General features: G+C 39.9%; 1 protein-coding gene across 4 annotated transcripts in view; it reads left to right on the forward strand.

The window, feature by feature from the left end:
* Positions 1 to 21262, forward strand: part of ARID4B (AT-rich interaction domain 4B) — a 137560-nt gene that overhangs the window by 49535 nt on the left and 66763 nt on the right. For all 4 annotated transcript variants that reach the window (XR_009550201.1, XM_060191951.1, XM_060191954.1 and 1 more), the window contains exons 6-7: positions 8356 to 8435; positions 15928 to 16019. Coding sequence is in view for 3 of the 4 variants with exons in the window: in XM_060191951.1 (XP_060047934.1) it covers positions 8356 to 8435; positions 15928 to 16019 (172 nt within the window). In the remaining variant the exon portion in view is untranslated. The remainder of the gene's footprint in view (positions 1 to 8355; positions 8436 to 15927; positions 16020 to 21262) is intronic.

A 21262-nucleotide genomic window follows, 5' to 3' on the forward strand; every position in this document is an offset into this window, starting at 1 on the left:
TTGCTTCTTTCTCAACTGTCATAGATGTTATTACTGATAATAGTTTTTGTATTTATTTATTGCCACCAGGTTTATTGCTGCAGCTTGGTGCCTGCACAAGAATCCACCCCCCCCCCCCTTTCCATTAGACAGGACACAAAGAAACTGAAAGTGAGACAGCTGCAGACCTGCTTCACTGCTTGTGAAGCCCCCCTCCCAGAATAGGAAGTAACAGCTCACACCTGGTTCCTTGTGCATGGTAATGTGTGCACTCGACCTCAATGATTGCTCCACTCCCTCCCATACTTTCTTTCTCCAGAGTTCTTTGCTTTGGTGTAATACACTGCATTTCAGTAGTGTTAGATTCATGTTGTTGTGCAGCAGATAGAAGTTTCCTTTTGGGGCTGGGTAGTATCTCAGTGGCATTGTACATGGCACAAAGCACAAGGACCGGCGTAAGGATCCCGGTTCAAGCCCCCAGCTCCCCATCTGCAGGGGGGGTTGCTTCACAAGCGGTGAAGCAGGTCTGCAGGTGTCCATCTTTATCACCCCTCTCTGTCTTCCCCTCCCCTATCCATTTCTTTCTGTCCTAGCCAACAGCAATGGCAACAATAACATTAACAGCAAGAGCAAGGGCAACAAAATGGGTAAAACTCTAAGCCTTAGCATAACCGTGGAAGCAAGAGAAAAAAATAAAGTTTCTTTTCTTGTTGTTTTGTTTTTGACATCTCTGATAGCTCTACCATGTGCAGTTTCACTAGTCTGTATGTAGTGAGATAAAAAGGGGTATTAGGATGGGGCCAAGTGGTGGTACAGTGGGGTAAGCGCACACATTACAGTGCACAAAGATCTAGGTTCAAGCCCCTGGTCCCCACCTGCAGAAAGAAAGCTTCATGAGTGGTGAAGTAGGGCTGCAGGGGTCTCTATCTCTTTCCATATCTATCTCCCTTTCCTTTCTCAGTTTCTCTCCTCCTCTATCCAATAATAAATATATATTAAAAAAAAAAAAAAAGAAGAAAGGTATGAGTGAGAGAGAGAGAGAGAGAGAACAACACCAAGGCTTCCTTCAGTGCCATAGCACTTCTGTGTGTGTTATATGGGGGACTCAATCGCAGCTTGTAGTCGTAGCAAGGCAGGTGCCTAGGTGCCCTACCAAGTTTGCTGTGTCACTATGTTACTTCCTGTCCCCCACCCCCAGCAGATAGAAATTTCTAACTATAGTAAATATTTTGTAATATTTGATATACCATAACTTATTTTAAATATATGCCATATGGTGTCTCACTTTTATTTACTTACTACCAGAGTGTTACTCAGTTCTAGCGTCAGGCAAGATTGTTTGCATAACCATTATGCTATCTCCTCACTTTTATAATAAATGTTATGCTAAATTTTTTTTTTTAAGATTTATTTATTCCAAGAGAGACAAAGGGGAAGAGAGAAAGATAGCCAGAACACTGTTTAGCTTTGGCTTACATTGGTGCCAAGGATTGAACCTGTTATATACCTCTGAGGCTGCAAGCATACAAGGTAATGCTCTAACAGGAAGAATTATATATCCAGCCCAAACTAAATGTCTTTTTTGATTAATGGTTTGTTTATTTTTTGAGATAATGTATGTGAGAGACCAAGCCCAGGGCGTCCCACAAGTGAGTTCTGTGATCTGCCTGCTGAGTCATGTCCCTGGCCTTTTGTAAGTGCATGGTATTCTACTATTTCTCTAGTCTGTGCATGGAGAAATAGATAGATTGAAGGAAAATGCACTTTGAAAACATCATTAGGAAGTGAAAACAGCCTACCTAGTAAGGTTTATTAATTTATAACCCCCTAAACAGTTTACTTCTTGAGTCAACCCTGTTCAAGTTTGATGTTATAATTATTAGTAATTTTTGTCAATTTGGAAACAAGATAGTGACTCATGTTTACTATGTCCCTTCTGTGTTATTAGAGAGATTGAATGGCATTTTGTTGTATTTTCTGAGTTGCCCATTTATAGTATCTTTATGCTCACTTCCTTTTCTTCTTGATAGAGCTTTTTCTTATTTTCATAATATGAATTTTTTATTCTGAATTTTCATTTGTTACATAGTTGCAAGTATTTTGCTCTGCTGTCTCCTCTGTGCTATCAATTTTTTATACATTTGCATTTATTTATTTTAACCGGAGCACTACTCAGCTCTGGTTTATGGTGGTATGGGGGATTGAACCTGGGATCCTCAGGTATGAGAGTCTCTTTGCATAACCGTTATGCTATCTACCCCCGCCCTGTACTATCAATTTTCATATAGACTCACCTAAGTTTCTTGTGGTTGCCTTTCCTTTTGTAGTTTCAGCTTTCTTTCTTCATTTCCCCTCCCTCCCTCCCTCCCTCCCTCCCTTCTTTCCTTCCTTCCTTCCTTCCTTCCTTCCTTCCTTCCTTCCTTCCTTCCTTCCTTCTATGGTGCTGACAAATGAACTCCATATGTGCACATTACTGCAAATTAGGCTCGATTTTTTCCCTCCTCCCTCCCATTCTTTTTTAATACTTCCACAGTTATCACTGGGGCTTAGTGGCAGCACTACGAATCCACAGCTCCTGTAGCCATTTTTTTCTTTTTTTTTTTCTTTTTTTTATTTAATAGAACAGAGAGAAATTGAGAGGAAAGGGTAATGGGGGGGGGGCTAGACACCTGCAGACCTGCTTCACAATTCTTGAAGCATCCACCCTGCAGGTGGGGGAGGGGCTCAGACCCCCATCATTGCACATGGTGATATGTGCACTTAGCTGGGTGTACTGCTGCCTAGCCCCCTGGGTCCAGTTTTTCATTAGCGAGAGGGACAGACAGAAGGAGGAGAGGTATTGCAACAGCTCTCTACCATCAGTAGTTCTGTCCATGATGCCCCCATGTGGTGCTGTGGCTTGAATCTAGGGCCTTATTTGTGATAAGTCATGTCCACCATAATTTTTTGAATCTTATTTCAGAAAGCATTCAAGGTATGGGTAGAGCACCAATTTTGTATCCATAAGGTCATGAGTTGGATACCTTGCCTTCATATCATATATTCCAGAGTGATGTTCTAGTTTTCTCTCACTCTTTTATGCAAAATAAATCTTGAAATAATAAAAGAAACAGTCTTTCTTCCATCACTTTTTAAAATAGCTAGTTTGTGTTTCTTAACATTTGCATTATGAAAAAAAATTTTCAAGTTGATTGCCAATTTTTTATGTACATACTTAACAGAGCACTGCTTAGCTCTGGTTTATGGTGGTGCAGGGGATTGAACCTAGGGACTTCAGACCCTCAGGCATGCGAGTTTGTTTGCATAACTATTCCACCTACCCCTGCCCAGTATTTTTATTTTATTTATTCCCTTTTGTTGCCCTTGTTTTTTATTGTTGTAGTTATTGTTATTGTTGTTGATGTCATTGTTGGATAGGACAGAGAGAAATGGAGAGAGGAGGGGAAGACAGAGAGGGGGAGAGAAAGATAGACACCTGCAGACCTTCTTCACCTCTTGTGAAGCGACTCCCCTGCAGGTGGGGAGCTGGGGGCTCGAATCGGGATCCTTATGCAGATCTTTGCGCTTTGCACCACGTGCACTTAACCTGCTGTGCTACCGCCCGACCCGTATTATTTCTTTATTTCCTTTTTTTTTTTAATTTAAGAAAGAATTAACAAAACCATAAGGTAGGAGGGGTACAACTCCACACAATTCCCACCACCCAATCTCCATATCCCACCCCCCCCACCCCACCCCCCCGATAGCTTTCCCATTCTCTATCCCTCTGGGAGCATGGACCCAGGGTCATTGAGGGTTGCAGAAGGTAGAAGGTCTGGCTTCTGTAATTGCTTCCCCGCTGAACATGGGCATTGACTGGTCGGTCCATACTCCCAGTCTGCCTCTCTCTTTCCCTAGTAGGGTGTGTCTCTGGGGAAGCTGAGCTCCAGGATACATTGGTGGGGTCTTCAATCCAGGGAAGCCTGGCCAGCATCCTGGTGGCATCTGGAACCTGGTGATTGAAAAGAGAGTTAACATACGAAGCCAAACAAATTGTTGAGCAATCATGGACCCAAAGCGTATTATTTCTTTTAATGAATTTTTTTTCCAATGATAGCATAAGATAAGAGAGTAAAGTATTTCTTTTTTTTTTTCTTATTTTATTTTTTTTATATTTATTTCCTTTTGTTGCCCTTGTTTTAATGTTGTTGTTATTGATGTTGTCGTTGTTAGATAGGACAGAGAGAAATGGAGAGAGGAGGGGAGGACATAGAGTGGGAGAGAAAGACAGATACCTGCTTTACCACCTGTGAAGCGACTCCCCTGCAGGTGGGGAGCCGGGGCTGGAGCCGGGGCTGGAACCGAGATCCTTTTGCTGGTCCTTGGGCTTTGCACCACCTGCGCTTAACCCGCTGCACTATCGCCCGGCTCCCAAGAGAGTAAAGTATTTCTATACCATGGAGTTCTGGTTTGTTTCATCTTTGCACTAGGGGTTGAACCCAATGTCACATACATATAAGGCTGGCAACTCTACCACTGGGCCATCTTCTAAGCTTTCATTTTTAACTTTGAATGACTTCAGAGATGCTAGTAAATACAGGAAGATAACTTTGGTGGGGCTGGAAAAATAGCTCACTGGGTAGGATTGCTTGCTTTGCCATGCACAGAGCCCAGGTTTGAGCCCTAGAATCACATGGGAGGTGGAAAGCTGGAGGAAGGTCTGTTGCTGCTGTGTGTCTCTCTCTCTAGACTCTCGAAGGCAAAAGTGACCTAGAACAGTGAAGTTGTATATGTGTGAGATCCCATCTACAACAAAAATAAAATTCTTTGGTGATGTCAACTTTGATGGAGTTTTAAGTTAATATGGATGAGTTTTGCTTATATTTTTATGGGATTAGGGAAAAGTGGTAAAAAGAAAATGTCATTTTGATATGGAAATGTTGGACATCATATAGATTTACTTCTTCTTCTAGCGTTTGCCATAGATTTACTAAGACTTAGCAATTCTTTTTTTTTTTTTTTCCCTCCAGGGTTATTGCTGGGCTCGGTGCCTGCACCACCGCTCCTGGAGGCCATTTTCCCCCCTTTTGTTGCCCTTGTTGTGGTTATTATTATTGCCATTGTTGATGTTCGTTGTTGGATAGGACAGAGAGAAATGGAGAGAGGAGGAGAAGACAGAGGGGGAGAGAAAGAGAGACACCTGCAGACCTGCTTCACTGCTTGTGAAGCGACTCCCCTGCAGGTGGGGAGCCAGGGGCTCGAACCGGGATCCTTATGCTGGTCGGTCCCTGCGCTTTGCGCCACATATGCTTAACCCACTGTGCCACCGTCCGACCCCAAGACTGAGCAATTCTATGCGATAAGTCAAGATAGTAGAGATGAAGCAGCCATACTCAAGACTGTGGTGCCTTATTGTTGAATATTTAGTTACATTTGAGCATACTAAAGGATAGCTCATCTGGAATAGTGTGCCTGCTTTCCCATGTGTATAACCCAAACTGGGCCCCACCACATTGGAGGAAGCTTTGGTGCTTCTCTCTTTCCCTCCTCTCCATCCCCCAACTCCCCATTTTTTTAAAAGGTAGGCTTGGAGTGGTAATATCTGAGTGATGACTCCCCCCCCCCCCCCAATAAAAAAAGAACAAACAAACCAAAAAAAAAAAAAAAAAAAACTCACTAAATGTTGCCATGGAGATATCTCAGCTTGTAGGGCACAAGATCTACATTCTCTTTCTTGCCTCCAGGATTATTGTGGGGCTCATGGAGCCTGCACTGTGAATCCACTGCTCTTTCTTTTTCTTTTCTTCTCCTTTTTTTTTTTTTTTTTTTTTTTTGGATAGGGCAGAGAAAAGTTGAGAGGGGAGAGGAAGAGAGAGAGACACCTGCAGACCTGTTTCACTGCTTGTGAAGCTACCCCTCTGCAAATGGGGAATGAGGGTCCTTGCGCTTCATACTATGTGTGCTTAAAACCACTGCCTGCCCCCCCCAAGATCTACATTCTCGGTTTGATTTGTGGTAGCACATGTGATGGAGTGTTTCTTTGGTCTGCTTGATTAAATGTTCATTGTCTTCCCCTTGCTCTTTCAGGATATTAGCTCACATATAAAATAATATAAACCATTTAAAAAGCTGTACTGAAAACTGTCCAATTTCATATAATGTAAAGTCTTACATAATATTTGAGAATCTCAATTTTCGTTGTTAGGCATAAACTGATTTGTAAAATCAAGTACATAGGATCACCTGTGGGGTGAAGCTTCAAAGGTGAAGCAGTGCTACAGTCTCCTTCCCCTCCCCTCATTTCTCTTCCCTTCCCCTCCCTTCTCCTCCCCTCCCTTCCCCTCCCCTCCCCATCTCTCCTGTCTTCTCTCCCTAAAAGAAAAAGATGACATCTGTGAGTGGAGTTTTGTAAGTACTGAGTTCCACTAGTAAACTAGATAGCAAAAAAAGGGGGGGTAGACTATTAATAAACTCTCTGGAACATTTTTGTACTTTAAATCAGTAATTTTTATTAATTTATTTGAGTATATGAGAGAGAGACACCAGAGCACTGCTCAGCTCTGGCTTTATGATGGTGCTAGGGATTGAACTGTCAGAACCTTAGGCAAGAGACCCATTTGTATAACCATTATGCTGTCTCCCCAGCCCTACCTAAATAAGTAGTTTTCAACTGGGTCATGTTTGCCTTTCATGAAACATTTGACAAAGTTCAGAAGCATTGATGGATCTAAGTACTAAGAAGGGGGTGCTACTGGCACCTAGTGGCTAAAGCCCAGGGGTGTGTGTGTGCAGGACATCCCCTACAACAGAATTATTTAGTTCAGAATGTCACTAGTTAGTACCAAGACTTTGAAAGTCTGCTTTATATATTTTACTATCTTGTTTATTTATTTATTTGTTTGTTTGGATAGAGGCAAAGAGAAATTGAGAAGGAAGGGGAGAGAGAGAGCACTAGAAATACTTGAAACACTGCTTCACTGCTAGCGAAGCTTCCCTCCTAAAGGTTAGGACTGGGGGCTTAAACCTGGAACTTCAAGTACATGTGTATTCAACCAGGTGCACCACCTGACCCCTGAAATTCTGCTTTAAATTTTAAAGATTATAGGGCTGGAAATATCTATCTCTCTTCCTCTTTAACTCCCCCCTTCACTTTGATTTCTCTGTTTCTCTTAAATCAATCAATAAATAATCAATCTAAAAAATTATCTCTATTTATTTTTGATAGCCAGAAATCAAGAGGGAAGTGAGTTATAGGGAGAGAGACACCTGCAACACTGCTTCACCGCTCGTAAAGTTTTCCTCCTGCAGGTGGGGATTGGAGGCTCAAACCCAGTTATTTGTGCATTTTCCCCCTGCAGGGGACCTGGAACTCAAACCTCAGTCCTTGCACATTGTATCATGTACACTCAATCAGGTGCACTACCACACAGTCCCAATAAATAATAAATTTAAAACAGCAATTTTTAGGGTCAGTATGAACATATAAATATGTAATTTGACTCCCTATTTCTTACATTAATCAGTCAGTATTTATTTTTGGGAAAACTGTTTTTCTTTACCATTTCCTAAAAGGACCAATTAGCATTTAAATATTTTTCTCCTGAAAGGCAACTTCCTGTTTTTAGTTGGTGTTTATTTTTTAAGGGAAGTTTTTTTTTTTCAAGTTTACTACTTTTTTTTTTGGTAATTTTTATTTATTTATCTTCCCTTTTGTTGCCCTTGTTGTCTTTTTATCTTTTTATTGTTGTTGTAGTTGATGTCGTCATTGTTGGATAGGACAGAGAGAAATGGAGAGAGGAGGGGAAGACAGAGAGGAGGAAAGAAAGACAGATACCTGCAGATCTGCTTCACCGCCTGTGAAGCGACTCCCCTGCAGGTGGGGAGCCGGGGGCTCGAACCGGGATCCTCATGCCGGTCCTTGCGCTTTGCGCCACCTGCGCTTAACCCGCTGTGCTACCGCCCGGCTCCCCAAGTTTACTACTTCTTTCTTCCCTTCCTTCCTTCCTTCCTTTCTTTTGATAGAAATCAGAAAAGATACTCTGTATATGTAGCTGTCCTTTAGAAAACATGAATATAGGGGCCGGGCAGTGACTCACCTGGTTGAATACACACATCATCATGCATAGGACCAAGGTTCAAGCCCCTGGCCCCTAGCTGCATGCGGGAAAGCTTCACAGGTGGTGAAGGAGTTCTGCAGATGTTTCTATTTCTTTCCCTATCTCTTTCCTCTCAATTTTGTCTATCCTATCAAATAATAGTAATAAATCAAAATACTTCACATTCATGTTTGAATGTGAACTGAAATTCACCTGTGATCTTTAGTAGTAGCTTTATTTGATTTATATTATCTTGTTGATCTTTGAAAAAAGTTGTTCAAATTTTTACCTCCTTTCATAGTTTTTGATGACGGAGATGAGAAGACACTGAGGCGCTCTTCACTGTGTCTAAAAGGAGAGAGGCATTTTGCTGAAAGTGAAGTAAGTAATTTATTGACTAAATCTTAATGCTTTGTGTTGTGGGGAGAAAATATTTTGATTTCTTAATATACTTGTTCATCAAGGAAATTAACAATACTGTTATATTGTAATCTGTCAAGCCTATTTACAGGCTTGTATTTGAGCAACAGATACTAGCTTCATTTTCATCTTAAAATATTTTAACATTTGTTCACAAAGAAATTGTGATGAACTTTACTCCTTTTGACAAATTTTTTAGATTCCTTTCATTTGCACATGATCATAGAAAAATGCCTGATTTGTAATCGAATCATCATTAACAACTTGTCATCAGTGAAGAATATGGAATTACTAAAACCAACTCCTTACTATTACTTTTAAAACTACTGCTGTTGTTCCTGCTGCTGCTGCTACATAGCTGACATTGTGCACTGTTCCCAAAGAACCTTGACCTGACTGATCTTTCTAAGATAGTTCCGTCTGATGGCCTGAGTGGCAGTTGAGTGCTGACCTTGCAGGCGAGAGGCCCCAAATTTGAGCTCTGGCACTACATATGCCAGAGTGATGCTCTGCTTATCTTGTGTAATAAGTAAATCTTAAAAAGGAAAGAGACAGGGTTGATGGTGTAGTTCACCCACTAGGATGTGTGGGCATGGGACTGATCCCTGACAGCTTATCAGAGTTTCACAGTTCCGGGGGAGATTTCCAGTATTATGATATTTTTTTCCTCTTCTCTTTCTCTGAGTTAAAAAGAATGAAGACAATCTATCCAGGAGTGATTAAAATGTGCATGTTTAAGGCCCCTGTACCATATCTACATAAAACTATTTTCTTACTATAGAGACTGAACAAATTCCAGTTTTTTATAAGCTCTTTCCACTTCTCTTAATCCTTTTTTGTTACTGTTCATTGTATGTCTTCCACACTAGAATGTAAGAATTCCATGTTCTTTACCATTTTGTTCCTACTTCCTAGAACAGTACATGGCATAGAACAGGCTAAGTACTACCATACTTATAACATTATTAGGTAGGTAACTGTTATTATCTTAAATTTACAAATCATAAAACTACTGGTAAATGGCATTTTCTGCCTCTAAAGCCATACTCTTAAAATTGAAAGGGTTAGCCTTGAGAGGTGGTGCAGCAGATAAATGTTGGATTCTCAAGCATGAGGTCCTGCATTTGATCCTGGACATTATACACTCTTGTGTGTTACCCTGGTACTACTATTGTTGCTGCTCCCTGTACCCCTCCTTGTTTTACAAAATTAAATTTAATTAAAAATCACTTAGTTTCCTGACTGGAGAACTAAATCAGTTTGTGCAGGAGTGGTGTTCTGGTTCTTTCTCCCTCTCTGTCTCTCCTGTGCATGGCAATGTGTGCACTCTGCTGGGTACGCCACGCCTGACCCTTCCCTTCATAATGCCTTTCCTGAGCTCTCAAACCAAATAGATCTCTTCATGTTTTCATCCTTTTTGCACATAGACATTTTCTGGTATTTTTAACTCATCAAAAGTCTTTTTAAAAATAAAATAAACTTCACAAAGATGTCACTGAGTTAAAAAGAGTGAAGGTTTCATTGACAGGAGAATTAGCTTACTGGGTTGGACATGTGCCTGACCATGCTAGCAGTTCACATTTGAGCCCTGTAACCACATCGTAAGCCTGTAACCCTGTAACCACATAGCCACAGAAGCTATGACACTAAAGGAAGTTTGGTGTTGTGGTATCTCTCTCTGTGTGTCTCTCTTGCTAAATGGGTAGGGAGAGTGCCATGAATTTGTACCCATGTGAGGTCTCAGACCTGCCTCTGTGAATCAGTAACTTGCAAATCAGAATTTTTAAAGCGGACTTGTTGTTATGCATTATATAATTTAATGTCTGTACTTGTTAACTCACAGTGTGGGTTAATCATTTCTTTTTCCTAGTCACTTTTTAAGCCAGTGTTTCTTGTAGGCTTATTTTAACATTATTAAGTGGTTAGGCTTTATTTTGTAGTGTTCCATTTATTTTGATTTTTTTTTCCTTTCCCTTAATTGAATTCCAGTTTCACTTTAGAATCTGGCATAGGTTCTTTGTATTTTGATTCTTCCTTTTCTTTTTACTCACATGTTATTTTCAGATTATAATCCATAGTTTTTTGTTTCTTGTATTTTGTTTTCTTGGTTTGTGCTTAGCTTTGCTCCTGTTATTTTTTATTGCCACGGCTCAGTGCCTACTCTACAAATCCACCACTACTAGCAACTGTCTTTCTCCTCTTCTCTTCTCCTCTTCTTTTTTTTTTTAATTTTTTAAGTCTATTTATTTATTAGACACAAAAATTGAGAGTCCAAAACTTTATCACTAAGCCACCTCCCAGACCACCAGCTTTACTTCTTTTAAGGCCCCTAAAATTAGTTCTTCCTCCATGGTGGTTTTTGTTTCTTACTATTTTTTATTGCTATCAGTGTTATTGCTGGGTGGAGCTCAGTGACTGCACAATTAATCCACTGCTCCCAGTAGCCTTTTTCTCTTCTTTTTTTTTTTTTTTTTTTAATAGAACAGATAGAAATTGAGAGGAGAGGGAGCAGGTAGGGAGAGAAAAAGAGAGATACCTGCAACACAGTTACACTCTCTGTGGAGGTCCCAGTGCTCCTGGGAACTGGGTCTTAAACCACTTAACTAGGTGTGCTGATGCTTGGTCCCTTTCTTCATCATGTCTTTCCTGAGCTCTCAAGCCAAATTGATCTATTTATATTTTGATCTGTTTACATATAAATGTTTCATGGTATTTGTCTTACATTTGCTGTTTGGGATTAATCATGTTTTTGTCATCTTCATATCTGCTTCCTTCTACAATAGTGTTATTTGTACAAAAGTTTTATTTTTTTTTAATCTTTATTTTGGATAGAGACAATCAGAAATTGAGAGGGAAGGGGGTAATAGAGAAGGAGAGAGATAGAGAGACACCTGCAGCACTCCTTCACCACTTGTGAAGCTTTCCCCCTGCAGGTGGGGCCAGGGGTTCAAACCTGGGTCCTTGTGCCTGTAACATGTGCGCTCAACCAGGTGCACCACCACCTGGCCCCTACAAAAATTTCTAATGCATATTTGTTAAATTGTGAAGATTGAATATAAGAAATACCTGCAACTTAGTGAACATGGCTTCCTACACTAATAAATTAACAGAATTGGTGGGGGCTGGGCAGTGCTGCACCCAGTTAAACACGCATAATACTAAGCCCAAGGACCCATGTTCAAGCTCACTCCTCATCTGCAGGAAAGAAGTTTCACAAGCAACGAAGCAGGTCTGCAGGTGTCTCACTTTCTCTGTCTTCCCCTCCTTTCTCAGTTTTTCTCTGTATTGTCCAATCGGGAAAATGCCTATGGGGAGCAGCAGATTTGTTAGTGCTGGCACCGACCCCCAGCAATAACCCTGGAGACAAAAAAAGAAAGAAAAAAGAGAAGCTGAGATAGGAGATGGTTTAGCAGTGTCTTGGATGTGAGCAAGTCCTTGAATATATTCCCCAATTAGATAAATAAATACATTTAAAAAGAATTAAAAAATTGTTTCTGGATTTATGTAATTCTTTGAAATAATTTCTTTTTTTTTTTTTACTTACAAAATTTATAGAATTATACTAGGTAAATGTTTGTAAAGAATAGGAAGGGTTTTTTTCCCCCCTTTATTGGGATTAATGGTTTATAGTTGACAGTAAAATACAGTAGTTGTAACATATGTTTCTCAGTTTTCCATATAACATTCTAACCCCCCACCTATATCCTCTTCCACCACCATGTTCCAACACCTGAACACTACTCCCCATCTCAGAGTCTTTTACTTTGGTGCAATACACCAAATCCTGTCCAAGATCTGTTTTGTTTTTTCTGTTCTTATTTTTCAACCTCTGTCTATGAGTGGGATCATCCCATATTCATCCTTCTCTTTCTGACTTATTTCACTTAACATGATTCCTTCGAACTCCATCCAAGATGAGATGAAGATGATGAAATCACCATTTTTAGTAGCTGAATAGTATGCCATTGTGTATATAAACCACACTTTCTCAGCCACTTATCTGTTGTTGGACTCCAGTTTTTGGCTGTTACAAATTGCTGTTATGAACACAGGTAACCACATATCTTTTTGGATGAGTGTGTTTGGCTCCTTAGGATATATCCCCAAGAGAGGAATTGCACCTGATTGAGTGCACATGCTACAATGCACAAGGACCCGGGTTCGAGCCCCCACACCCACCTGCTGGGGGAAGCTTCGCAAGTGGTGAAGCAGTGCTGTAGGTGCTGTCTGACTCCCTCTCTGTCACCCCCTTCCCTCTCAATTTCTGGCTATCGCTATCTTATAAATAAAGATAATTAGAAAAATCTTAAAAAATGTTAAAGAGTGAAAGAACTAGAGCTAGAGCACCTCATTGGCAGGGGTCAGATTTGGGACTTTAAACTTGAGAGCCACTTGAGACACCTTATATTGTCTGCAGTTAAGGAGTGGATCAACTGGTAGCACATTGGATTTGTAACTCTGAGATTTATGGTTTGACCCCTGGCACCAAATGTACTAGAGTAGTGCTCTGGCTTGTCCGCCTGTCACTCCCTTCTCTTTTTCTTATGTGAATCTGTCACCCCCACCTCCCTTAGCCCTCTCATGTATAATAAATAAAATTAATTTTTGAAGATGACTCAAAAATTGAGTGGCAAAGTGGATAAAGTATTGGACTCTCATGCATTAGGTCCTGAGTTTGGTGCCTGGCATTGCATATACATGATACTCTGATTCTCCCCTCTCTCTCTAACATAAATGAAGCACTATTATTGTTAGCAATAATTTTGGCTTTTGAGAGGAAAGGCCACATCATATTGGTAGCATTTAAAATAGCCAATCCCATAATGCCCATATCTAAACTAAGACTTACCTATAAGATCTCTATAATAAGAGCACGTTAGTTTGAATTCTGGTACTGAAAAAGTGACTGGTTCTAGCCCAAGCCAGCTGAGTATGTTGCCCATTGCTTAACATGTATCAGTATTTGGGGTATTTACTTATTTACTTACTTATTTATTTATTTATTTATTTATTTATTTTTGCCTCCAGGGTTATTGCTAGGGCTCGGTGAATCCACTGCTCCTAGAGGCTACTTTTTCCCTTTTGTTGCCTCCCATTTTAAAATTGTTGTTGTGGTTATTACTGTTGCCATTGCTGCTGCTGTTGGAGAGAGGAGGGGGAGAGAAAGACAGACACCTGCAGGCCTGCTTCACCGCTTGTGAAGCGATCCCCCTGTAGGTGGGGACCCAGGAGTTCTAACCTCGATCCTTATGCTGGTCCTTGCGCTTTGCGCCATGTGCACTTGACCCACTGCACTACCACTCAGCCCCCAGGATATTTCTGTGGAACACTTACAACTTGAATATCATTCATAAGCAGGTGTGTGTCTGTGTGTGTTGTGTGTGTGTGTGTGTGTCTGTGTATGTGTGTCTGTGTGTGTGTGTGTCTGTGTGCATGCGCGCACACGCGCGTGTGCACTCCTCTAGGGTTATCGCTGGGCCTCGGTGGGTGCCTGCAGCATAAATCCACTGCTCCTGGAGGCTTTTTTCCCCTTTTGTTGCCCTTGTTTTATTGTTGTTGTTGTTGTGATTTTTATTGTTGTCATTGCTGTTGTTGGATAGAACAGAGAGAAATCAAGAGCAAGGGAAGACGAGGGGGGGGAGATAGACACCTGCAGACCTGCTTCGCTTGTGGGGAAGACGGGGGGGGGCTGGGGGGAGATAGACACCTGCAGACCGCTTGTGAGACTACTCGCCTGCAGGTGGGGAACCACGGCTCGAACCAGGATCCTTACGCTTTTTCTTTGCTTTGTGCTGTATGCGCTTAACCCGCTGCACTACTGCCCAGCCCTCTAGGGTTTGTTTTTTTTTTTTTTTAGCAGCTGATATTCTTTACTGTGTGTTTACTGCATATAGTTAGAAACTCTGAAGAAAAGGTAGATAAATTATGACAACCCATTTTAAATAACAACTATAGACATAGTTTCCCTTGGCCTGTGGGATTTTATTTACCTTTAAATATAACCAGGAGTATTGACTCTTTGGTCTTTAAGTGTAAGGTAAGATAAATTCTACCCTTTAAAAAAATTTTTTTAACCAAGGCACTGCTCAACTCTGGCTGATGATGGTGCTGGGGCCTGAACCTGGATCTCGTAGCCTCTGACTCAAATAAGTCTCTTGTATAACCATTATCCCCCCCCCTTTTTTTTTTTCTTTTCCATTCCTTTGATAGGACAGAGAGTAATTAAAAGGACAAAAGTATAGATAGGGTTAGAGAAAGTTAGGCATCTACAGAAGTTATTTACCACTCGTGAAGTTTCCCTACTGCAGATGGGAAGTTGATGTGGCACTATAGAGTACTCAGGTTACAATGCTCGAGACTCTTTACCTGCAGGGAGAAAACTTCACAAGCAATGGCATAGTGCTGCAGGTGTCCCAGTAATTAGTTCTGTTTCTGTTACATATTAGGAATTCTGTTTTGCCAGTTGAGGAAATGACTCAACTGTTGGAGCATTAGGTTTGTGTGCCTGAATTTCCCACTTAAATCTATCTAGAGTGCTATGTGTACCAGAATGATATTCTCATTTCTTTCTTTTTCTTTGCTTTTATGAAGCTCTTTATTATATGTAATCAATAAAATCTAATTGTATTTTATGGATTACATTTTCCTATGTACACAAAAATTAGAGCTACAGTTGATCATAGTCTAGAAGTTAGGTAGTTAGGTCTTTATATGGGTCAAATTGATTTTATTTATTTGTTGCCCTTGTTTTATTGTTGTAGTAATTATTATTGTTGTTGTCATCATTGTTGGATAGGACAGAGAGAAATGGAGAGTGGAGGGGAAGACAGAGAGTGGGAGAGAAAGATACCTGCAGACCTGCTTCACCACTTGTAAAGCAACTCCCCTGCAGGTGTGGAGGTGGGGGCTCAAACCAGGATACTTATGTGGGTCCTTGCACTTTGCAACACCTGCACTTAACCTGCTCCGCTACCACCCGACTCCATTTTTTCCCCCCTACCAGAGCACTGTCAGCTCTGGCTTATAATGGTGCAGGGGACTGAACCTGGGACTTTGGAGCCTCAGGCATGAGAGTCTCTTTGCATGACCATTATGTTATCTACCCCTGCCCTCAAATTGATTCTTCCACTGAGCTATTGTGAGTTTTTTGGTTTTTTATTTTTGTTTGTATTTTAACCAGTTTCAGATGTCTGTTAACCTTCAAATAATGAACTTGCTTACACAGAGTAACTACTTTTCTAAGAAAAAGAGCTACTGTTCTTTTTTCACTTTTTTTTCTTTGTTAGTAGTGTGTAGGCTTGGTTATTTTTATCCTAGATATCTTTACAGTTTTTGAGTCTCGAGGGAAATTGCAAATCTCAAAATGTAAGCATATTCTTACACTGATTTGGTTTAAAATGAATAAAAATTGCTACTTAATAACTTTTTTATGGGCTTATGTTCTTACCTACAGACATTAGACCAGCTCCCACTCACCAACCCTGAACATTTTGGTACTCCAGTCATAGGAAAGAAAACAAATAGAGGAAGAAGATCTAATCATATGTAAGTATTTTTATAACTGTTAGCTTAACCTGAAGGAATATCTCCTATTGTTCTAGTAACTATTAATTTTTCATTGTAACTTAGAAAATGCTAACTGGATCAATTTTGGAGCTAATAGTAATTTTAGACTCCTTAACACAGGTAGATATCTGTTCAGCCAACTACAAACAACTGTTTATCTTCCACCTTTTTCTCCCTGTATGTTTCTTGATGCTATAGTAAAAATAGAAGTAAACAGTGTTCCCTTTGTTTTCCTTATATTATCCATTTATTCACCTGAGATTTTTAGTCTTAAATGCCTCCCTATTCTGTTACTTTCACTCATTCTTCACTTCTCAACAGAAAAACAACTATGTTGTGTGAACTATTTTATTTCTTCCTACTTTTTCATCAAAGGCATTAGTAACTAAAAAATTACTTTAAAGAAAGGAGATGGAAGGTAGTGAGTTAGATTAAATGTTAAAGCTAAGTCCTTATAAATGGCAAGTCACTAAGCTGTTTTTTTAAAATTTTTTTAAACTAAGTCCTTATAAATGTGGCAAGTCAGTAAGGTAATGCTTAAAATGTGTAAGCAAATACCATTGTAAGATTATTTAGAGGTAAGTTAATAACTACCAGAGAAATGGCTGAAAGAATGTATGGGGGACTGGGAAGGGGATAGTTATCTCCATCAAGTAGAAAGTTAGAAGGGATGGATAGTTAACTGTGATTAATGGTGTCAAGCTATTGAGATGAGTGGATTAGATGTAAAATTATCTCACTAGTAATGATTTCCACTTCTCTAGCTCTTAAGTGTTACTTAGTTTTGTTTTTTTTTAATTTTTTAAAAATTATTTCCCTTTTGTTGCCCTTGTTTTTTATTGTTGTGGTTATTGTTGTTATTGATGTCATTGTTGTTAGATAGGACAGAGAGAAATGGAGAGAGGAGGGGAAGACAGAGAGAGGGAGAGAAAGATAGACACCTGCAGACCTGCTTCACCACCTGCCCGTGAAGCGACTCCCCTGCAGGTGGGGATCCAGGGGCTCGAACCGGGATCCTTATGCCGGTCTTTGCGCTTCGCGCCACGTGCGCTTAACTGCTGCGCTACCGCCCAACTCCCTGCTTAGTTCTTAAAAGCATGAGTTCTGGAGCCAGATGAGACCTGGGTTTGTGTCCTGCCTTTTCCACTACCTTTTAAAGTGACTTTGGGTAGGTTTGTGTAGTCTTTTTATGCCTTAATTTTCTTACCTGTATGAAATTGAAACAGATTAGGGTGTGATCTGTCCCTAAAAGTTGCTGTGCTAATTGAATTAATTCTTCTTCTAGCGTTTGCCCATTGAATTAATTGATACCCTTAAATTAAATATTCGATATCATCATATAACAAAAGAATTTTTTCATGAAATTGCACTACATGATTTCATTTATGTATAAAATTGTTTATATGTATGATCTAAAAATTATGGTTATTGTCGATTATGTCTAATGTGACTATTTTGGTTATACTTCTTTTTGTCACTTTTTTTTTTTTTTTTAACCAGAGCATTGCACAGCTCTGGCTTATGGTGTATGGGAAATTGAACCCATGATTTCAGAGCCTTAGGCATGAAAGTCTTTTTATATAACTATCATGCTATCTCCCCTGCCCTTAGTTTTACAATTTAATTTAAATAAACATTCCAAAAAAGAAAAAGAAAATCCTTGAAGGTGATAGCACTCTAGTTAGAGTCTTGGACTTAGAATCATGAAGTCCTGAGTTCAAAACCTAGCATCACATGGACCAGACTGATGCTCTAACTCTCTGTTTCTTCTTTACTTCCGTCACTTATCTAAATAAATCTTTCAGTAGTTCCCTAATTTCATGTTATACTGTTGTAGGAGAAGCGGTTCTTTATCAAGACTTTTTTTTTTTTTTAATATTTAGACATATTTTGCATTTCTACAGATGTCATCCAGAAGTGTAAAACAAATTTAAAAATAGGATAAGTATAGCATATCATGATGCTGGAAAAGTTAAAAAAAAAAAAAAGAAAAGAAAAGAAAGAAAATAAAATCAAAAAAATCTGCAAAACTGGGGTGGTGGTATACCTGGTTGAGTGCACATGTTACAATGCGCAAGGACTCAGGTTCGAGCCAGCAGTCCCCAACTGCAGGGGGAAAGCTTCACGAATGGTAAAGCAGGGCTGCAGGTGTCTCTTTGTCTCTTTCCCACTCTATCATCCTCTTCCCTCTCGATTTCTGGCTGTTTCTATCCAATAAATAAGTAAAGATAATAAAAAAGTTTTTTTAGAAATCTGAAAAATTAAAGTTAATGAAAGATTTGCTATTGGAATTTTGCTATATGTGTTTAAAGGATGAAAGTAGACAAAAGGTTGAAAATTACTAGTATAGGGAGTCGGGCGGTAGCAAAGCGGGTTAAGCACACGTGGCACAAAGTGCAAGGATTGGTGTAAGGATCCCGGTTCAAGCCTCTGGCTCCCCACCTGTAGGACAGTCGATTCACAAGTGGTAAAACAGGTCTGTAGGTGTCTTATCTTTCTCTCCCTCTCTGTCTTCCCCTCCTCTCTCTATTTCTCTCTGTCCTATCCAGCAATGACGACAACATCAATAATAATAATGACTACAACAATAAAACAACAAGGGCAACAAAAGGGAATAAATAAATAAATATTTTTTAAAAAAGAAAATTACTAGTATAAAAAATAAAGCCCAGTGGTCCTAAGTTCAGTCCCTAGCAGTACATATACCAGCACGATGACTCGTTCTTTCTCTCTCCACCTATCTTCTTCATGAATAAATAAAATCTTTTAAAAAACAAAGCCCCTTTTTTGTACTTTAGTCTTATTTTTTCTCCCCCTTATTATTTTGACCATTCTCATTGAAAAAGGGCATTATGATATTCTTCCTTAGTACTGATGTTCCATTCAGTGTGCTAGGGACCTGGATGGTGCACAGGACAAAGTAAGCAAACACACCAGCCCTGTGAGTGATCTTGCTGGCCCTGGTCTATATGTTTTAATCTGATAAGAAGGCAGTTTGCATTGTCAATCTTCCTTATGCTGGGGAGTAACATTTTTAATTTACTATAAACTAAATTAATTTTTTGCACAAAACAGTAAAGATCATGAAAGCCAGAATTGCCTTTTTTGGGGGGGGGGGCCTCCAGGGTTATTGCTGGGGCTCGGTGCCTGCACTATGAATCCGCTGCTCCTGGAGACTGTTTTTTTCCCCCTTTTGTTGCCATTGTTGTGGCTATTACTATTATTGTTATTGATGTCATTGTTGTTAGATAGGACAGAGAGAAATGGAGAGAGGAGGGGGAGAAAAGATAGACACCTGCAGACCTGCTTCACCATTCGTGAAGTGACCTCCCTTGCAGGTGGGGAGCTGGGGCTCAAACTGGGACCCTTGTGCCAGTCCTTGCACTGTGCACCATGTGAGCTTAACCTGCTGTGCTATTTCTGACCCCCAGAATTGCATTTTACTTAATTTTTATTTTTATTATTGTATTTATTTATTTTCCCTTTTGTTGCCCTTGTTGTTTTTTACTTTTGTTGTAGTTATTGTTGTTGTTATTGATGTTGTCGTAGTTGAGTAGGATAGAGAGAGGAGGGGAAGACAGAGAGAGAGGGAGAGAAAGACAGACACCTGCAGACCTCTTTCACCGCCCGTGAAGCAACTCCCCTTCAGGTATGGAGCCGGAGGCTCGAACCAGGATCCTTATGCCGGTCCTTGCACTTGGCTCTGCCTGCGCTTAACCTACTGCGCCACCACCCGACTCCCCAGAATTGCATTTTAAAGATTGAGCCTCTGAAGTTCCTGGCTGGGTTTTTTGTTTGCATGTCATCATTTGCTTCTTCTTTGGCACATATATTGTCTTCCCCCCGCTTCAAGATTTCTTTCTTTTTTAAAAATTTCATTAGTGATTTAACATTGATTTACAAAACTACAAGATAACAGAAGTACAACTCCATACTATTCCACCACCAGAGTTCTGTACCTCCATTTTGCCATTGTAAGCTACAGCAGTTCTCCTTAGATTGTAGATAAGGGTTAACTATTATTTCTACAACTACCTATGTTTGTATATATTTGCCCTCCCCCTTTTTTTCTATGGTCCCATCGTTTCCTTCAAGTCACACATACACCTATTAATACATCCAAATGTCCCTCCCTTTTTCCTCTTCTCTCTCCGGGTCCTGATGGAGTTGGAGTTCAGAGCCCTCTGGACATCTCCCCCCCCCCCCCCATCATATCTCATCTACTGAATGTAAGCACTTTTATGGGGTGTAGAAGGTGGGAGTTCTGGCTTCTGTAATTGCTTCTCTGTTGGACATGGACATTGGCAGGTTGATCCATACCCTTAACCTTTCTGTCTTTTCCTAGTGGGGAAGGGCTCTGGAGAGGTGAGGTTCTGAAGCACATTGGTAAGGTTATCTGCCCAGGGAAGTCAGGATGGATCATTATAGCATCCAGATTTCATCTTTATAAGAGATAGCCAGATTTTCACTTTGATATATGTGATACCAAGCATCAAATTCTGAACCTCATATCTGTTAGTCCAACACCTTTCATTGTGCTGTCTTCTAGGCTTCTCTTGTCTAAGTGCTTTACTTGATTCACAGTTAATTTCCAGTTAACAGTAATGTATGATCAACTGTATGAGATTAACTGTTAGTCTATTGTGGCAAATATTTCCATATAATTAGCTGTGGCATCATCAGAATTTATTTTATTATGACCGTATAAACAAATATTTTAGTACCAATGAAGCAATGATGTTAGAAGTGAATAAAAACCAAGCATGTTCTCAGCTTTCTTTGTCTTTGGGTCCTTAAAATATTTTTTGATATTCAGTTATCTTAGTACACCAGTTTAGTTTGCCTGTTGTGTAAATAATTTCGTGGCTAAAATCCTCTAAGGAGAATAAAGGAGCCTTAGTTATAATGGTATGACTTACACTAATTGTATACATTTTGTGGTTTCAGGAGATATAAAGTCATAAGTGCCACAATAAAAAGAAAGGAATAGATTAAGCTCATTTAGTCAGTAAATATTTTTTTGACATTTAAACTGTGCCCCTCAGTGTTCGGTACTTATCAGTGAACAAAATAGATGTTTATGAAATAGATGTTTATGAAATGCTTGCCTTTTGACTCTCAATTCTCTCATGGGGGTGATATGGATAATAGAGCATACGTATAAGAATTAAATAGATAATTTGTGGTCCAGGAGGTGGCGCAGTGAGTAAGACACTAGACTC

This window comes from Erinaceus europaeus, chromosome 6 (genome assembly GCF_950295315.1).
Source record: "Erinaceus europaeus chromosome 6, mEriEur2.1, whole genome shotgun sequence".
In the NCBI taxonomy this organism is placed as follows: Eukaryota; Metazoa; Chordata; class Mammalia; order Eulipotyphla; family Erinaceidae; genus Erinaceus; species Erinaceus europaeus.